This window comes from Scyliorhinus torazame, chromosome X (genome assembly GCF_047496885.1).
Source record: "Scyliorhinus torazame isolate Kashiwa2021f chromosome X, sScyTor2.1, whole genome shotgun sequence".
Classification (NCBI taxonomy): domain Eukaryota; kingdom Metazoa; phylum Chordata; class Chondrichthyes; order Carcharhiniformes; family Scyliorhinidae; genus Scyliorhinus; species Scyliorhinus torazame.
This window is the reverse complement of record NC_092738.1, coordinates 5,436,070-5,455,761: the sequence shown is the minus strand read 5'-3', so window position 1 is coordinate 5,455,761 and position 19,692 is coordinate 5,436,070. Positions and strand designations below refer to the sequence as shown.

The window sequence follows — 19,692 nt, the reverse complement described above, 5'->3', positions numbered from 1 at the left end:
GGGACTCAAAGCCCCCAAAGTCGGAGACCTGGCTATCGGACATGGGAAGCTTTCTCTGTATGGAGAAAATTAAGTTTGCTCTGAGAGGGTCACTGTTAGGATTCACCCGGAGGTGGCAGCTGTTCGTCGACTTCTTTACGGAAAATTAATGGGGGGGGGGGGGGGGGTGGAGACGGCCGATATGTTGCCAAGTCAGGTTGGTGAGTGACTTGGAGGGGAACATCCAAGTGGTAGTGTTCCCATGTGTCCACTGCCCTTGTCCTTCTAGATGGTAAAGATTGTGGGTTTGGAAGGTGCTAAGGAGCCTTGGTTAGTTTCCGCAGTGCATCTTGTAGATTATGCTACTGTGTGTCAGTGGTGGAGAGAGTGAATGTTTGTGGAACGGGTGCCAATCAAACTGGCTACTTTGTCCTGGATAGCGTTGAGCTAGGTTGTTAGAGCTGCACTCATCCAGGCAAGTGGAGAGTATTCCATCACACTCCTGACTTGTGCCTTGTAGATGGTGGACAGGCTTTGGGTGGTCAGAAGGAGAGTTACTCTCCGCAGGATTCCTAGCCTTTGACCTGCTCTTATAGCCACAGTATTTATATGGCTAGTCGGTTCAATTTCTGGTCAATGGTAACCCCCAGGATGTTGATAGTGGGGGATTCAGCAACGGGAATACCATTTAATGTCAAGGGGCGGTGGTTAGATTCTCGCTTGTATGAGATGGTTTGATTCTCCATCATTGGGGATGGTCATTGCCCAGCACTTGTGTAGTGTGAATGTTACTTGCCACTTGTCTGCCCAAGCCTGGATATTGTCCAGGTCCTGCTGCAATTGATGTCAAGGCAGTAACTCTCACCTCACCTCTGGCATTCAGCTCTGTTGTCCATGTTTGAACCAAGGCTGTAATGAGGTCAGGAGCTAAGTGACCCTGGCGGAACCCAAACTGAGTGTCCGTGAGCAGGTTATTGCTGAGTAAGTGTCGCATGATAGCTCTGTTGATGACTCGTTCCATCACTTTACTGAAGATCGAGTAGACTGATAGGGCGGTAATTGGCTGGGTTGGATTTTTCATGCTTTTTGTGCACAGGACACACCTGGGCAATTTTCCACATTGCCAGGTAGATGCCAATGTTATAGCTGTATGTCTTCAGTACTATTGCTGGGACATTGTCAGGACCCATGGCCTTTACAGTGTCCAGCCGTTTCTTGCTATCACGTGGAGTGAATCGTATTGGCTGAAGACTGACATCTGTGATGCTGGGGACCTCCGGAGGAGACCGAGACGGATCATCCACTCGGCACTTCTGGCTGAGGATTGTTGCGAATGCCTCAGCCTGGTCTTTTACACACGGGCTGGGCTCCTCCATCATTGAGGATGGGGATATTTGTGGAGCCTCCTCCTCCGGTGAGTTATTTAATTGCCCACCACCATTCACGGCTGGATGTGGCAGGACTCCAGAGCCTAGGTGTGATTTGTTGGTTTTATCGCTTAGATTGGTCTATCACATGCTGCTTATGCTGTTTGGCACACTAGTCCTGCAGCTTCACCAGGCTGACACCTCATTTTTCGGTATGCCTGCTGTTGCTCCTGGCATGCCCTCTTCATTGAACCAGGGTTGATCCTTTGACTTGGCGGTATTGGTAGAGTGGGGGACATGCCGGGCCATGAGGTTACAGATTGTGGTGGAATACAACTCTGCTGCTGCAGTGTCTCATGGTGCCCCGTCTTGAGTTGGGAGGTTTGTTCTGAATCTATCCCATTTAGCACGGTGGTAGTGCCACACAACACGATGGAGAGTATCCTCAATGTGAAGACGGGGCTTTGTCTCCACAAGGACTGTGCAGTGGTCACTCCTACCGATACTGACATGGACAGATGCATCTGCAGCAGGCAGGCTGGTGAGGATGGAGTCAAGTATGTTTTTCCATCTTGTTGCCACCTGTTGCAGATCCAGTCAGTATTGAGGACTCCCAGGGCAACTCCCACCTGACTGTATACCACTGTGCCACCACCCAGGAATGGTGATGTTGATGTCTGGGACATTGTCTGTAAGATATAATTCTGTGAGTATGACTATGTCAGGCTGTTGTTGGGCTGGTCTGGGAGACAGCTCTCCCAAGTTTAGCACAAGCCTTCAGATATTAGTACGGAGGGCTTTGGGTTTGCTGTTGTCGTTTCCAGTGCATACGTCAATGCCGGGTGGTAGTGGTTTTGATATAACTGAGTGGGCTTGCTCGGCCATTTCAGAGGGCACTTCAGAGTCAACAACATTGTCACATGTAGGCCTGAATGCAAATTTCCTTCTCGGAGTTTTTTTAAAAAATGACAATAGATAATGGTTTCACGGTCATCGTTAGACTTTAATTTCAGATATTTATCGGATTCAATTTCCACCATCTGCCGTGGCAGGATTCGAACCCGGATCCCCAGAGAATTACCTTGGATCACCAGTTAAGTAACAACACCACTACGTCACTGCCTCCCCTTGGTTTGGATACTCAAGTGTTTTTTGTGTTTTCTTTAATTTTAGATTATGCAATTTAGCGTGGCCAATTAAGCTATGCACATCTTTTGGGTTGTGGGGGCGAAACCCACGCAGACACGGGGAGAATGTGCAAACTCCACACGGACAGTGACCCAGAGCCGGGATTGAACCTACGACCTCGGCGCCGTGAGGCAGCAGCACTAACCCACTGCGCCACCGTGCTGCCCTTAGATACTCAAATGTGATGGTGAGCTGACCAAAAGCCACATAATGCTTACCTTCAGTAATTGCACCTGTAGGCGGACTAACAACATAAATGTTGTTACCTAATACACCAATCATACACAGAATTAATTTCATAATTTGGTTAGAACGTGAAAGACCATGCCAAGAATTATCAGAGCTGCTCCCGTTCTGTTACCATAACTGCTTCGAAAATGCAGCCAATCCCATTTCCTCACGTAAACAAGTTCTCTGCTGCTCCCCTCAGCCCATAATTAATCCAAAAATGGCTTAGGATTTCAAAATAAAGTCTGCTTTTTAATAGGTTTTGCTTCTTTCAACCTACGTTGCCATTTTTAAACTTTGTAGCTTCATTATTTTGCTACAGTCGAGTATTGTAGGTCGACAATACTCATGTGTAGCACGGGGATGGCATGGTAGCACAGTGGTTAGCACTGTTGCTTCACAGCTCCAGGGTCCCAGGTTCGATTCCTGGCTTGGGTCACTGTCTGTGCGGAGTCTGCACGTTCTCCCCGTGTCTGCGTGGGTTTCCTCCGGGTGCTCCGGTTTCCTCCCACAAGTCCCGAAAGACGTGCTGTTAGGTGAATTGTGTGTCCCTCTGTGTACCCGAACAGGTGCCGGAGTGTGGCGACTAGGGGATTTTCACAGTAACTTCATTGCAGTGTTAATGTAAGCCTACTTGTGACACTAATAAAGATTATTATAAATACATAGAATGGTCACTGGGGTAAGGTATTAAGAAGTCACTCCACACCTGCAGAGCCATTCTCCAGCATGAATTTGCACTTTCAGTAAAAGCAAGTAAAGTAGAAATAAATTCCTATACCACTCTTCAATAAAATACTTGACAATAACCTTTCAAACTTAACATTTACACCATTGGCATGGAGGTATCCACATGTGGACAATTTCCACTCTATGAGGTCTTGTCACTGTGAGAGCTGTGTGTCTGTTACAAGGCGATAGATTCAGAAAGTTGTAAACTTACCAGAGTTTGTCGAAGTTCCTGGAATAATTGATTTTCCTGCACCAAGAGGCAGGTCATAATATTCACTAGTTCCAATGGTTGCTGATCAAATGTTTTCTGTAAAACAGTAAAATATTAATTTATTTTTGCAACATTTCTAGCAGGCTGGCACAGAAAATACAGTAATGAAAGAAAAAAAACACCAACATTCCTGGTTTATCAGAATAAGGCAGCTTCAGTTGTATACTCGATGCACTGCACACTGCACCTTTGATACAAAAATAAAACTATTTGTTTTCAAGATATCAGTCGATTTTCCCCAGCAGATTGTTGCTGGGTTTTTTTCTTTATTCTTTCATGGGGTGTGGGTGTCACGGGCAAGGCCAGCATTTATTGCCCATCCCCAATTGCCTTCGAACTGAGTGGCATCTAAAAGTCAACAATTGCTGTTGGTCTGGAGTCACATGTAGGCCATACCAGGCAAGGACGGCAAATTTCCTCCCCTAAAGGACAACAGTGAATGACAATCTGTAATGGTTTCCTTGTCATCGTTAGACTTTTAATTCCAGATTTTTATTGAATACATATTTCACCATCTGCCCTGGTGGGATTCTAACCCAGGACCCCAGAGCATTACCCTGCATGTCTGGATTACTAATCCAGCGACAATAACACTACGTCACGCCCAGGGAAGCAGTAGAGGCTCCTTCATTAAATGTTTTTAAGATAAAGAAAGTTTTTTGAAGAATAAAGGGATTAAGGGTTATGGTGTTCGGGCCGGAAAGTGGAGCTGAGTTCACAAACGATCAGCCACGATCTCATTGAATGGCGGAGCAGGCTCGAGGGGCCAGATGGCCTACTCCTGCTCCCAGTTCTTATGGTGAGTCAAGACTAAAGTATTGAGGCCAAATAGTGTTAGAGGGTAGAAATAACTAGAATAAATACAGAAAATGTTGCAAATACCCAAGCCTGGAAGTAGCCGTGGACAGAGAAACAGTTAGCAGGCAGGATTTTCTAGCCCTGCCATGGCAGGCCAGCCAAAAGTCCATTAACTTTGGTGGCACTGGTAAAGCCGCCAGTGGATGGGACTGGAAGATCTTGCCAATTATTTCCGGTCGTGACCTCCTGCCAGAACCAGAGATAACTGGACCCAGGTGAGGGGAGGAAAGAGGGTGGGAGAAGGAGATAGAAGAGGGAGGAGAAGAGAAACAAAATCAAAAATCATTAGGCAGTTGTGGTGGCGAGGAAGAGTAAACATTTTGTCAAGTTAGTACTAATTGTCATGCGAGAGTGCCTTTAAGAACTGGATGTTTAAGCAATGTACCTTTAAGAAAACGGTGATGTCATAGAGTGGGTGGAGCTCAGCTCAGTTCAGCCATTTTGCAGGTTTTTAGTTTCAGTTTAAAAGTAGTGTCTGTGTGTTTCCAGAGAGCTGCAAGTTTTGCAGTTTGGTTTTGCTGAGAGCAGCTAAAAAGTGCCTGGCTGGTTTTGCTGAGAGCAGTTTAAAAGCAGAAAGCCAGTTTGCGACAGTCTCTGCCATTCTACAGAAAATATATATATCCTTTAACCTGATGTGAGTCTGTTTAAAGGTGTAAGTCTCTTGGAAGTTTGAAGGAACATTTTGAGGAATTATTTACTGTTGCAATATTTTCTGAGTTATCTTTGAAGTAAGGGGTGTTCAGAGATCCAATGTTTATTTAAGATGTTAAGTTGAGTTCATTGAATAAACATTGTTTTGTCTTTAAAAACCCACGTGTCCATAATTGTAATCCCACACCTCGGGAACAAGCCGTGTGCTCGGAAAAGCAACAAATACATTAAAGGGAGAGGTTGGTTGAACTCCATGATACATTTTGGGGTTCTGAAAAGCCTCACCCATAACATAATCTTGACGGGAGTTTGGACAGTTGGCTTGGAATGGATGAAAAAAACATAAATCAGGCCATCCTTAATAATATGTATGCTGATTGGAAACAGTCAGCCATTGCTTCTCAGGGAAACTGGAAGCTAACAATTCAAAATTACCTGAGCAGTAATGCATTTGGAACTAATGTTTGCATAACAGCAATTTATTATTGCAGATGCCTATCACAGAGCCACCTTCACGTACAACAAATACTGCAGGTAAATGGTGACGCTTTTAATCAGAGCCTGACACAGGAGCTTTCAATGTATTTTCAAATGGAACCTGTGGCTGGCTCACTCTCTCGGATGACAATGTTTCTGGCCAAAGACCAGCTATATATGTATTTGAATATTCAAATGTACCCGCACATAACCAATGGTGGTTAGACATAATCAGTTAGTCATAGTTAGTATCTATGCCTAGAGTTCAGAGCCAATCAATCTTTGCCTACAATTGTGTAACACCACCCGAAGATTCAAGTTCACGATGCTCCACTACCTGAGCAGCCAACCTGAGCACCAAGTGTCAGGCAGCACGGCAGAACATTGCAAGCAGATTGACTGCCCACCCTCTTGGATGAGAACGGTGTAATGGAAACCCAGAAAACACTGGAAGCGAGAATCGCGCAAATTGGAGAAAATCAGGTTTGCGCCCAGTGCTGATTCAGCTGCCATGCGCCGGTCCCTCACTGGCAGCATTATCGAAGTTTGCGCCCCGCACCGGCGAATCCATGCAAAACTGTCATTCCCATGGATTTTAATATCATTAGCAAGTTAACATTTCATGCTCCACCCCCCCTCTTAGGTGGAAGTCACGTAGGGCGTGAATTGGTGCAAGTATTTACAAACGGGGCCTGGACGCCGTGGCTGCTGAGGGGGAGCGAGAAAGAAAGAAAACGCTTTAAAAACTCTCCCATACTGTTGGGCTTGCTAGGAGATGGCTACCTGGGCCGGGGGCAGTAGCAGGGAACGACTTGGTGCCAAGTCCATGGACTCAGGGAGACCCCTCGGAATTGGGGTGGCCTGGCCCAGACCGCCATTGCTGCAGTGGGTGAGTCATAGAATTTACAGTGCAGGAGGCCATTCGGCCCATCGAGTCTGCACCGGTCCTTACAAAGAGCACCCTACTGAAGCCCACGTATCTACCCTATCCCCCTAACCCAGTAAATCCCACTTAACATTTTTTTTTTTTGACACCAAGGGTACTTTAGCGTGGCCAATCCACCCAACCTGCACATCTTTGGACTGTGGGAGGAAACCGGAGCACCCGGAGGAAACCCACGCAGACACAGGGAGAACGTGCAGACTCCGCACAGACAGTGACCCAAGCCGGGAATCGAACCTGGGACCCTGGAACTGTGAAGCAACTGTGCTAACCACTGTGCTACCGTGCTGCCCAAAGATTCAAATACATCCCTTTGGTGCTATTTACAGGCCCCTTGCTGTTCACCCTGCTGACTGCTCACTCTGTCCAATAAATGTTCAGAGAGCCTTTGGTCACCTGCGAACTCACCTCACGCTGCCCCTCTGGAAACCCTCAGACCCCAGCCATATCATCAATGGGATGGGCAAGGACAAGCTCAGTGGCCCACCAGGGGCTGCCACTCCTCAGTTCATTCATCAGAAGCTCAGCCCCACTGCAGGGGAAGTACAGGAATAGCAGAGTTCATCCCAAACATGCACCTTTGGCACCCTCCCCCTCTCAGGGCAGAGGCCTCACCAGTGACACTATCAGCTAGCCCACCCCTCAGGACCACCAGCTGTCTCCAAGCCCTGCCTACCAACCAATCCCCTGCTCTCTCTCTCTCTCCCCCCCCCCCCCCCCCCCACCCCCAAAATCAGGTTGTCACAAGCTAAGCATGGAGGTCATTGGTGGCACATGGTGACATTCTCCACCACACAACCAGGTGCCATACTGCTGGCAGGAAAACACACTGCCCACTCAATGAGGAAACCCACAGTAGACCACACTGGGGGAAAACAGGACAGGGATCACAGAGCCTATCGCTGAACGGTTGCGGCAGCCACCGGTACCCCAGTTGACAGGGATGGGTGAAGAGGATAGAGGCTCCCCACATCACTGGCATGGTGCCACTCACTGATGGGGACGGGTGCAGTGCGGCCAACAACATATTGAGGGGGCCAGGTGACGTGTTGAGGGCTGCGCAGCAGGACAACTCAGTACAACTTTGTAACCTGGTAGCTTTGGATGGGCACGAGAATACTCATCTTGCTAACATTTCTTCTCTTTTCCCCCTCTGCAGGGAACGCATATCAGAGTATAGCCAGCTATGCTTGCTATCTACCTGGCCACAGCTGCTGTTGCGGATGCATGGAGGCTGGAGGAGAAGGGCCAGCTCAGGAGGACCCTGCACAAGAGGAGCCTGTCCCAGAAGAGCAGGGGCCAGCTGGTGAGGCTCAAGTGCCAACAGGCAGAGGAGGAGTTGCGAAGGACCATATATACAGTCGGCCCTGTCCCTCGAGGAGCTGCCAGACCACCTGTGGTGGCACACCTGGCACCAAGGGGGATTGGAGAAGGACACCCACACTCAGTAACCATCAAGGTGATGGTCGTCCTGAACTTGTATGCCTCTGGATCTTTCCAAGACTCGAGCGGGGACCTGTGTGGGATTTCGCAAACATCCCCACACAGGTACATCCCCACACAGGTACATCCCCACACAGGTACATCCCCACACAGGTACATCCCCACACAGGTACATCCCCACACAGGTACATCCCCACACAGGTACATCCCCACACAGGTACATCCCCACACAGGTACATCCCCACACAGGTACATCCCCACACAGGTACATCCCCCACTGTGACGGATACCCTATGCGCCGGGCATCGAACTTTCCATCTGGACCAGGTCCACCAGGATGCCCAGGCGGTAGGATTCACCGCCTTTGCTGGTATGTCCCAGGTCCAGGATGTCTCCTGTGAGCACTGGTTCATCATGAGGAACCCTTCATCAATTGGACTGCATCCTTCTTATTCCTGATCTCTACCCATGTAGCCTCACTGCCCTCTGAGGTGTCCTCTCGCAGTACAGCTGTGATATTCCCCCTGACCAGTAGCGCAACTCCGCCACCCCTTTTACATCCCCCTCTATCCCACCTGAAACATCTAAATCCTGGAACGTTTAGCTGCCAATCCTGCCCTTCCCTCAACCAGGTCTCTGTAATGGCAACAACATCATAGTTCCAAGTACTAATCCAAGCTCTAAGTTCATCTGCCTTACCAGTAATACGTCTTGCATTAAAACACATGGGGCGCGATTCTCCACTCCCACGCCGGTTGGGAGAATCGCCTGGGCCGCCGAAATTTCCGGGGACGCCGGTCCGACGCCCTCCCGTGATTCTCCCAAGCGGCGAGAACGGGCCGGTCGAGTTTCGCGGGCCGCAGGCCGGAGAATCGCCGGAGACACCCAAAATGGCGATTCTCCGGCACCCCCGCGATTCTGAGGCCCGGATGGGCCGAGCGACCAGGCCAAAACGGCGGGTTCCCCCCGGCGCCGTCCACACCTGGTCGCTGCAGTCGTGGGCGGTGCGTGAACGCTGGGGGGGCGAGGGGGGGATCCTGCACCGGGCTTCACCTTGAATGTGGGGTGGCCCGCGATCGGTGCCCACCAATCGTCGGGCCGTCCTCTGAAGGAGGACCTCCTTCCTTCCGCGGCCCCGCAAGATCCGTCAGACATCTTCTTGAGGGGCAGATTTGGACAGGACGGCAACCACGCATACGCGGGTTGGCGCCGGCCAACCCGCGTATGCGCGGATGACGTCCGTTATGCGGCACCGGCCGCATCATCTATGCGGCGTCGCTTTTACGCGGACGACAAGGCCTCGCGCGGGTAGATGACGCGGCCCCGATACTGGCCCATTGTCAGGGCTTGAATCGGTCGGAACCGGGGCCGTACCTCGACGGCGTTCACGACGGCACGGCCACTTCGGTGTGGGAGTGGAGAATCCCGCCCATGCACTTCAGGCCACCAGACCAGTTCAGCAACTTCTCCCTGTCTGCTCTGCCTCAGAGCCATACTGGCCCTATTCCCTAGTTCTCCCTCAATATTTTCACCTTCTGACCTATTGCTCCCGTGCCCACCCCCCTGCCATACTAGTTTAAACCCTCCCGTGTGACACTAGCAAACCTCGCGGCCAGGATATTTATGCCTCTCCAGTTTAGATGCAACCCGTCCTTCTTATATAGGTCACACCTGCCCCGGAAGAGCTCCCAGCGGTCCAGATAACGGAAACCCTCCCTCCTACACCAGCTGTTTATCCACGTGTTTAGCTGCTCTATCTTCCTATTTCTAACCTCACTGGCACGTGGCACAGGGAGTAATCCCGAGATTACAACCCTAGAGGTCCTGTCTTTTAACTTTCTGCCTAGCTCCCTGAACTCCTGCTGCAGGACCTCATGCCACTTCCTGCCTATGTCGTTAGTACCAATATGTACAACGGCCTCTGCCTGTTTGCCCTCCCCCTTCAGGATGCCCACTACCCGTTCGGAGACATCCTGGACCCTGGCACCAGGGAGGCAACATACCATCCTGGAGTCTCTTTCACGTCCACAGAAGCGCCTATCTGTGCCCCTGACTATAGAGTCCCCTATTACTATTGCTCTTCTGCGCTTTGACCCTCCCTTCTGAACATCAGAGCCAGCCGTGGTGCCACTGCTCTGGCTGCTGCTGTTTTCCCCTGATAGACTATCCCCCCCGACAGTATCCATAGGGGTATACCTGTTCGAGAGGGGGACAACCACAGGGGATTCCTGCACGGACTGCCTGCCCTTTCTGGTGGTCACCCATTTCTCTGCCTGCACCTTGGGTGTGAACACATTTATATAACTGCGATCTATGACGCTTTCCGCCACCTGCATGCTCCTAAGTGCATCCAATTGCTGCTCCAACCGAACCATGCGGTCTGTAAGGAGCTCCAGTTGGGTGCACTTTCTGCAGATGAAGCCATCCGGGACGCTGGAAGCCTCCCGGACCTGCCACATCTCACAGTCAGGGCACTGCACCCCTCTAACTGACATTGCGTCAATTAATTAATAAATTAAATTTAAAAGTTTTTTTTTAAGTTACTGTTAACTATATGTTTCCGAGCACTAGATTTCTACTATAAATGTGAAAGCTAAATACAGTACTCTCTGGCTTAGATACCCCTCTAAATTATAATTAAGTAATTATGTTTAATTAGTTTAACAATGCTTAATTTTTAAATTTAGTGTGGCTTTCCAACCAGCCAATCAGGTCACAGCTTTACTGTGATATCACTTCAGTCCCGTCCCCCCCACACACACAATTTGAAAAGGTAATAAAAATAAATAAAAATCACTTACCTTCTCGGGTTCTCAGATGCTCTCTGGTTCTCTCCCTACAGATTAACAGTTACAGGCCAGAAGAAAGAGAACAAAACAGTAGCGAAAAAGCACCTTCTCCCAATCTGCACCAAATTACCAAGTTCCAAATTCCCACTCTGGATGTGTCTCACTCACTCAGGCTGTGTCTCCTTGACTTGAGCAAAGCTTACGGAGTGCCTCTCCTGCCTCTGAGGTTGGTTGGACTCCACTAGCTGCACCCGCAGGTGTTGGAACATTGCTGACATCCCCTCCTGTAAATCCTGGCTCTTTGGCTGCATCAGTGATGGGGTCATACTGAAAAGTGCGACACCTTCCCAGACTACAGCTGTTTCCAGAGATCGGGCAGCCCTCTGACCGTCCGCTCCCTCGGGAGTCCCTGCCTCCACCTCGCGTGAAATACGCATCAGGTGACCCAGGAGCCTCTTCATTAAAATGCCGAGGTGATAGCCCGTGCAATGGTAGAGGGTGCAGGTGACAGCAGTGACGAGAAGTAGGTGTCTTCCCCAAACTGGTGCTCCAGGGTGTGTTGGGGATGTGGCTGGGGGGCAGTGACCCCAGATGGCCTGGATTTGTCTGTTGGTGATCCTGCATACAAAAGACATGGTGAGATCTTGGGAGGGAGTGGTCTGTGGGAGAGGGGTGACTCACTTGCTATCAGGACATCAGCTCAGCATTGGGCCCTCACTTGGTTGTCATATGCCGACCTCCATTTCAGACACTGCCCTTTCGTTGGCCTCGCCCGCTAGCTCCATTGCCCTCTGCTCCGCAGGGGTCTGCACGTGTAGGTCAGGGATGCCCCCTCTGGTCTTCTGGCACTCTCATCAGTTATAGGCCACCTTGTCCTAGAGGACACAGAAAGGACATGGAGAGACACATGGAGGCGAGTTCTATAGGAAGGGTGGGGGTAGGGGGGGGGTGTTGCAAGGCGCCTGGCCAAAGAGGACAATACGGGTGTTGGGGTTTGGTGGAGGGTGGGATCTACGGGAGATGCAGGCAGGTGGGGTGTGGCTTGTCTCGAGGGAAGTGGGGGTGGTGTGAGAAGTGAGGGATGGGAGTGATGCCACGGGCACAGAGGTGATGACTCGCCCAAGCTTCCCGGATGTCGTGATTTATCTTGTTTTGGCAGTGGGTTCCAGTCTTCCTGAGGCTGGCAGCACTAACCGCCTCTGCCACCTCCTCCCAGGCACTGTTGGCGACAGCTGGCTTTAATCTCCGCCCCACCCTGGGGAAGAGGGTGTCCCTCCTTCACTGCATCCAGCATTCTCTCCAGCTCACTCTCCATGAAGCATGGCGCAGGTCTCCTTGGAGCCATCTTCTTGGCTGGAATGAGAGTGTGTGCGGAGTGGAGTGCTTATAATGAGCTCAAGCTGGTCAGGCTCTCCAGTGCTAATTCCAACCCCAGAGAATCAGACACCAGTGGGAATGGGAATTGCTCTCAATTCAAGCGTGTTGCTCATTTGCATGTCCTGTCCCGCTTACCGAATAGCACCCCCAATGGGAACGCAAAACGCATGCAATTCAATCCCAGCGGCAACACTTAGTCTCCCAAATGGAAAATTCCAGCCAACCTCTTTCTTTTGCTCAGTGAATAAGTGGCAAGCAGACAGATATGTTATTCTCATTGACCCATTATTATAAAATCATGTTGAAACATTACACACCCTCTTTATTGGTTTACTGAACCATACCTTCAGGACAACGGCATATTCACTGAGCTTGCATTTCACTGGATAGGACATACAACTTGACACTTTCTGTAATTCAGATACCATTGTGTCCAAGAGATTTCGAGCAAGGTTTTCATTGGTAGGGTTTATGTGAATGGAGCTCCTTAAAAAGGAAATGAGACACAAATTGAAACATTTATTTGGAAAATACCACCACATTACGGCAGCACAATACCGTTGCTGTTAAATTTTATATTCTAATGCCTTGTGTTAAAAGACACACAAACACCACAAGTTGACCAGCAAAAACTAACAGGATGGAGAAAAACAGAGTGAAAAGTTTGAGACATTTGATTACCATTGCTGAATCCCCCACTATCAACATCCTGGGGGTTACCATTGGTCAAAAACTGAACTGGACCCGACCATATTAATACCGTGGCTACCAGGGCAGGTCAAAGGCTGGGAATCCCACGGCAAGTAACCTAACCGCCCCCCCAAAGCCTGACCACCATCTACATCAGGCGTGTGATGGAATACTCTACACTTACCTGGATGAGTGCAGCTTCAACAGCACACAAAAAAGCTCGTACCATCCAGGACAAAGCAGCCTGCTCAATTCCTACCCCTTCCACAAACATTCTCCTCCTCCACCATAGAACATAGAACAATACAGCGCAGTACAGGCCCTTCGGCCCACGATGTTGCACCGAAACAAAAGCCATCTAACCTACACTATGCCATTATCATCCATATGTTTATCCAATAAACTTTTAAATGCCCTCAATGTTGGCGAGTTCACTACTGTAGCAGGTAGGGCATTCCACGGCCTCACTACTCTTTGCGTAAAGAGTGATGAATAGTGGCAGCACTGTGCAAGATGCACTGCAGGAACTCACCAAGGTTCCTTAGAGCGCACGGTGTAAGGGCAGCACCGTGGCACAAAGGGCAGCGCAGTGGTTAGCACTGCTGCCTCACAGTGCCAGGGACCCGGGTTCAATTCCGGCCTTGGGTCACTGTCTGTGCGGAGTCTGCACGTTCTCCCCGTGTGTGCGTGGGTTTCCTCCGGGTGCTCCGGTTTCCTCCCACAGACCAAAGATGTGCAGGTTAGATGGATTGGCCATGATCAATTGCCCCTTAATGCGTTAGTTAGGCTATGGGGTTATGGGGATAGGGCAGGGTGGACAGCGAGTATAAATGGGTAGCTCATTCAAAAGGGCCAGTGCAGACTCGATGAGCTGAATGGCCTCCTTCTGCACTGTAGGGACTCTCTGATTCTTGGCAGCACCTTCCAAACCCACAGCCACTACCATCTAGAAGGACAAGAGAAGCAGATACCTGGGAACCCCACCACCTGGAGGTTCCCCTCGAAGACCCTCACCACCCTGACTTGGAAATATATTGGCCGTTCCTTCACTGTCGCTGGGTCAAAATTCTGGAATTCCTTCCCTAACAGCACTGCGGGTGTACCTACACCACATGGACTTCAACGGTTCAAGAAGACGGCTCACCGCCACCTTCTCCAGGGAAACTAGAGATGGGCAATAAACCCTTGCCTAGCCAGCGACGCCCAAACCCTATCAATGAATTTTAAACAAGTGAAACACAGGCAGTGTGCACTCACCCCGGAGAGAATCTCAGCTCACGTGAAAAAACAAATTTAATGAAATTTGTTTTCCACATTGGTGAACAGCGGGTACAGCTTAATCGTGGCAGCAAATACTATAATGGCCATGGAGTGTTGCCCAGTTGAGAGTATGTTTACTGTTGACAGTCCTCCGTTAGCAAGGATAGTCTTTATCATTACAGGCACAGCCTTATTTAACTGTCATTTCAATCCTGACCACAGACATTTCCTGTTGCTGATCTCTTTCGGAGTTTCAAAAAGATACACCATCCAACACTTCGAATGAATGAGTTGGTGTTAACTCCCACTATAACAGATGAGAATAGATAGTTGATTGATGGTCGGCACAGACACGATGGACCAAAATGCCTCGTTTGGTGCTGTAAAAATCTGAGGGACTATATTATTGCATCTATTTGAACCATGTAAAGTTATTTGAAAAATAGACCTATAGTTTGCTTGGTTTGACAAATATGTACCCAAAGACCCCACAAAATCAAACCCCACCAACACCACTGCACAGTAGATAAGACCATAAGACGTAGGAGCAGAATTAGGCCACTCGGCCCATCGAGTCTGCTCCGCCATTCAATCATGGCTGATATTTTCTCATCCCCATTCTCCTGCCTTCTCCCCAGAACCCCTGATCCCCTCATTTTTTTTATTTAAAAAAAAAAATTTTTATTCTCCTCCTTTTTCACATTTTCTCCCAAATTTACACCCACCAACAATAAACAATAATCAGCAACAAATATGTCAATCCCCATGTCGATAACAACGATCCCATCCTCCCACTAAACCCCAAACATTAGCCCGCATGTTTACACAAACAAATGACAAAAAGGAATTTGGGATCACCCATAGTCACCCTTAACACACACAGCCCCCCTCCCCCCAACCCCCGCCCCAACTAATGTTCAATGTTATCCAGTTCTTGAAAGTGCATAATGAATAATGCCCATGAATTGTAGAACCCCTCCATCCTTCCCCGCAGTTCAAACTTAACCTTCTGAAGAGTCAAGAATTCCAACAGGTCCCCCCGCCACACCAGGGCACTGGGTGGAGAGGCTGCTCTCCATCCCAACAGGATCCGCCTTCGGGCAATCAACGAGGCGAAGGCTACAACATCTGCCTCCCCGCCCGTTTCCAACCCTGGCTGGTCCGACACCCCGAATATGGCCTCCCGAGGGCCCGGGTCCAGTTTCACGTGCACCACTTGGAAATTACCCTAAACACCTCCTCCCAGTAATCCTCTAGCTTTGGACAGGACCAAAACATATCAACATGATTAGCGCTCCCCCCTCGCAACATTCACACACATCTTCTACTCCTTCAAAGAATCGGCTCCTCCTCTCCCTCGTGAGGTGTGCTCCGTGTACCACCTTCAGCTGTATCAGCCCTAACCTCGCGCACGAGGTGGAGGTATTCACTCTCCGGAGCACCTCACACCAGAAACCCTCCTCCATATCCTCCCCCAACTCTTCCTCCCACTTTGCTTTGATCCCTTCCAGTGGTGCCTTCTCCTCTTCCAAAATAGCCCCGTAAACCGCTGACACTACCCCCTTCTCCAGTCCCCCTGTCGTCAGCACCTCCTCCAGCAATGTGGAGGCCGGCCTACCCCCTTCTCCAGTCCCCCTGTCGTCAGCACCTCCTCCAGCAATGTGGAGGCCGGCCTACCCCCTTCTCCAGTCCCCCTGTCGTCAGCACCTCCTCCAGCAATGTGGAGGCCGGCCTACCCCCTTCTCCAGTACCCCCCGTCGTCAGCACCTCCTCCAGCAATGTGGAGGCCGGCTCCTCCGGGAAGCTCTGTATCTCCTTTCTGGCAAAATCTCGAACCTGCATGTATCTAAACATTTCCCCCTGCTCCAGCCCATACTTCGCTTCCAGCTCCTTCAATCCTGCAAACCGACCCCTAAGAAACAAATCTTTTAGCGTCTTAATCCCCTTCTCTTCCCATTTCCGAAAACTTCCATCCCACCTCGCTGGCTCAAATCTGTGGTTTCCCCCGAATCGGCATTTCCCTTGACCCTGCCCCCAACCCGAAGTGTTGGCGAAACTGCCTCCAAATTCTCAATGAAGCTATTATTACCGGACTCCCTGAGTATTTCCCCGGAGCTATCGGAAGCGGCGCTGTTGCTAGTGCTTTCAATCCCGACCCCCTGCACAAACTCTCCTCCATTCTGACCCACTGGGAATCAACCTCTCTGACCCAGCTCCGCACCTTCTCCACATTCACCGCCCAGTAGTAATACATCAGGTTCGGAAGACCCAAATCCCCTGCCTGCCTTCCTCTCTGTAGCAGCACCTTTCTAGCTCTGGCCCCCTTCCCTCCCTATAGGAACGAAGTAACCCTTCCCTCCATCTCTCTGAAAAAAGCCTTTGGCAGGAAAATCGGCAGGCATTGGAAAATAAACAGAAATTGCGGCAACACATTCATTTTAACCGCCTGTACCCGACCTGCCAGTGACAGAGGGAGACCATCCCACCTTGCCAGATCCTGATCCCTTTATTAAACAAGAACCTATCTATCTCGGTCTTAAAGACACTCAGTGATTTGGCCTCCACAGCCTTCTGCGGCAAAGAGTTCCACAGATTCCCCACCCTCTGGCTGAAGAAATTCCTCCTCATCTCTGTTTTAAAGGATCGTCCCTTCAGTCTGAGATGGTGTCCTCTGCTTCTAGTTTCTCCTACAAGTTGAAACATCCTCTCCACGTCCGCTCTATCCAGGCCTCGCAGTATCCTGTAAGTTTCAATGAGATCCCCCATATCCTTCTAAACTCCATCGAGTTAAGACCCAAAGTCCTCAACCGTTCCTCATACGACAAGCCCTTCATTCCCAGGATCATTCTTGTGAACCTCCTCTGGACCCTTTCCAAGGTCAGCACATCCTTCCTTAGATACGGGGCCCAAAACTGCTCACAATACTCCAAATGGGGTCTGACCAGAGCCTGATACAGCCTCAACAGTACATCCCAGATCTTGTACTCTAGATCTCTCAACATGAATGCGAACATTGCATTTGCCTTCCTAACTGCCGACTGAACCTGCACGTTAACCGCAAGAGAATCGTGAACAAGGACTCCCAAGTCAGTTTGTGTTTCTGATTTCTGAAGCCTTTTCCCCAATCTAAAAAATCTATGCCTCTATTCTTCCTACCAAAGTGCACAACCTCACACTTTTCCACATTGTATTCCACCTGCCACTTCTTTGCCCACTTTCCTAGCCTGTCCAAGTCCTTCTGCAGCCCGCCTGCTTCCTCAATACTACCTGTCCCTCTACAGATCTTTGTAACATCTGCAAACTTAACAACAGTGCCTTCAGTTCCTTCTTCCAGATCATTAATGCATATCCTGAATATTTGATCTGATTTATTAATGTCACGTGAAAAGTATTGTTTCTTGCATGCTTTACAGGCAACGCATACCGTACATAGGGAAAGAAGGAGAAAGGGAAAGAAGGAGAAAGGGAAAGAAGGAGAGACTGCAGAATGTAATGTTAGTCATAGCTAGGGTGTAGAGAAAATATCAACTTAATACAAGGTACATCCATTCAAAAATCTGATGGCAGTAGGGAAGAAGCTGTTCTTCAGTCGGTTGGTACGTGACCTCAAACTTTGGTATCTTTTTCCTGATGGAAGAAGGTGGAAGAGAGTATGTCCGGGGTGCGTGGGGTCCTTAATTATGCTGGCTGCCTTTCTGAGGCAGCGGGAATTATAGACAGAGTCAATGGATGGGAGGCTGGTTTGCGTGATGGACTGGGCTACATTCACAACCTTTTGTAGTTTCCTGCGGTCTTGGGCAGAGCAGGATCCATACCAAGTTTGTGATACAACCAAAAAAATGCTTTCTATGCTGCATCTGTAAAAGTTGGTGAGAGTCGTAGCTGACATGCCATATTTCCTTAGTCTTCTGAGAAAGTAGAGTCGTTGGTGGGATTTCTTAACTATAGTGTCAGCATGGGGGGACCAGGACAGGTTGTTGGTGATCTGGACACCTAAAAACTTGAAGCTCTCAACAGCAGGGAGGGGCTCGTTTAGCTCACTGGGCTAAATCGCTGGCTTTTAAAGCAGACCAAGGCAGGCCAGCAGCACGGTTCGATTCCCGTAACAGCCTCCCCGAACAGGCGCCGGAATGTGGCGACTAGGGGCTTTTCACAGTAACTTCATTTGAAGCCTACTTGTGACAATAAGCGATTTTCATTTCATTTCATTTTCATTCGTTTCATTTCATTTCATTTCTACTTCGTTCCCATTATGTAGACAGGGGCATGTTCTCCACTGCGCTTCCTGAAGTCGATGACAATCTCCTTTGTTTGGTTGACATTGAGGGAGAGGTTATCGTCGTCGCACCAGTTCACCAGATTCTCTATTTCATTCCTGTACTCTGTCTCGTCATTGTTTGAGATCCGACCCACTACAGTGGTGTCATCAGCAAATTTGAAAATAGAGTTGGAGGAAATTTGGCCACGCAGTCAATAGGTGTACAAGGTGTATAAGGGGCTGAGGACACAGCCTTGTGGGGCACCGGTGTTGAGGATGATCGTGGAGGTGTTGTTGCCTATCCTTACTGATTGTGGCCTGTGGGTTAGAAAGTTCAGGATCCAGTCGCAGAGGGAGGAGCCGAGGCCAAGGCCTCGGCGTTTGGAGATGAGTTTCGTAGGAATAATGGCTGTGCTCCCAACACTGACCCCTGCGGAACACCACTAGTCACCGGCTGCCATCCTGAAAAAGACCTCTTTATCCCCACTCGGTCAGCTACCAATGTCAAGACCTTGCCCCTAACGCATGGGCTCTTAACTTATTTAGCAGCCTCCTGTATGGCACCTTGTCAAAGGCCTTTTGGAAAGATGGGTTACAACTAGGTGTGCTGCATAATATACATGTACACAAGTAATACATTTTCCAAAATCATACCAAACAGGAGAAGCAGGCTATTATGCAGGCTAGATACAGAGAATCCTACAACCAACAGATCAGGTCAAGTTTCTGGCTTAGACTGCGACAATATTCTGGCTGTACTGCCAAAGATCAGTGCTCCATTACTAGCTAAATCTCTCAAACTGTTCCAGTAAAGCTACAACACAGGTATTCATATAATAATATGGAAATTACCCAGGTATGTCCTGTCCACAAGATGTTAGAGTAAGCTAATCTGGCCTCATCAACCTACTCAACCATCAGCAAGTGTTGGAAGGAGTTGGTGACAGTGCTATTACTGACCAGCAGGGAGGGAGAGTTCAGTTTCAAAAGAGACATAATGAACAGTTTCTCTCTCTCTTATATTGGGATATTGCATGTGGCTACTTAATTAACCATGATGTGAAGATGTTGGCGTTGGACTGGGGTGAGCACAGTAATATAGCACCATATATAGTCTGTATCTATGTTTCTGGAACTTACCTCTTCATTCACCTGAGGAAGGAGCAACGCTCCGAAAGCTA

The 19,692-nt window shown here is 49.3% G+C and overlaps 1 protein-coding gene across 5 annotated transcripts in view; it reads right to left on the bottom strand.

Moving 5' to 3' along the window:
- LOC140405375 (signal transducer and activator of transcription 5B-like) overlaps window positions 1–19,692 on the bottom strand; it is a 304,409-nt gene that overhangs the window by 149,510 nt on the left and 135,207 nt on the right. For 4 of the 5 annotated variants that reach the window (XM_072493699.1, XM_072493700.1, XM_072493697.1 and 1 more), the window contains 2 exons: window positions 12,648–12,789; window positions 3,706–3,801 (listed from right to left, as the gene is read on the bottom strand). In XM_072493699.1, the coding sequence (XP_072349800.1) occupies window positions 3,706–3,801; window positions 12,648–12,789 (238 nt within the window). The remainder of the gene's footprint in view (window positions 1–3,705; window positions 3,802–12,647; window positions 12,790–19,692) is intronic. The other variant, XM_072493701.1, reaches the window with a different exon arrangement.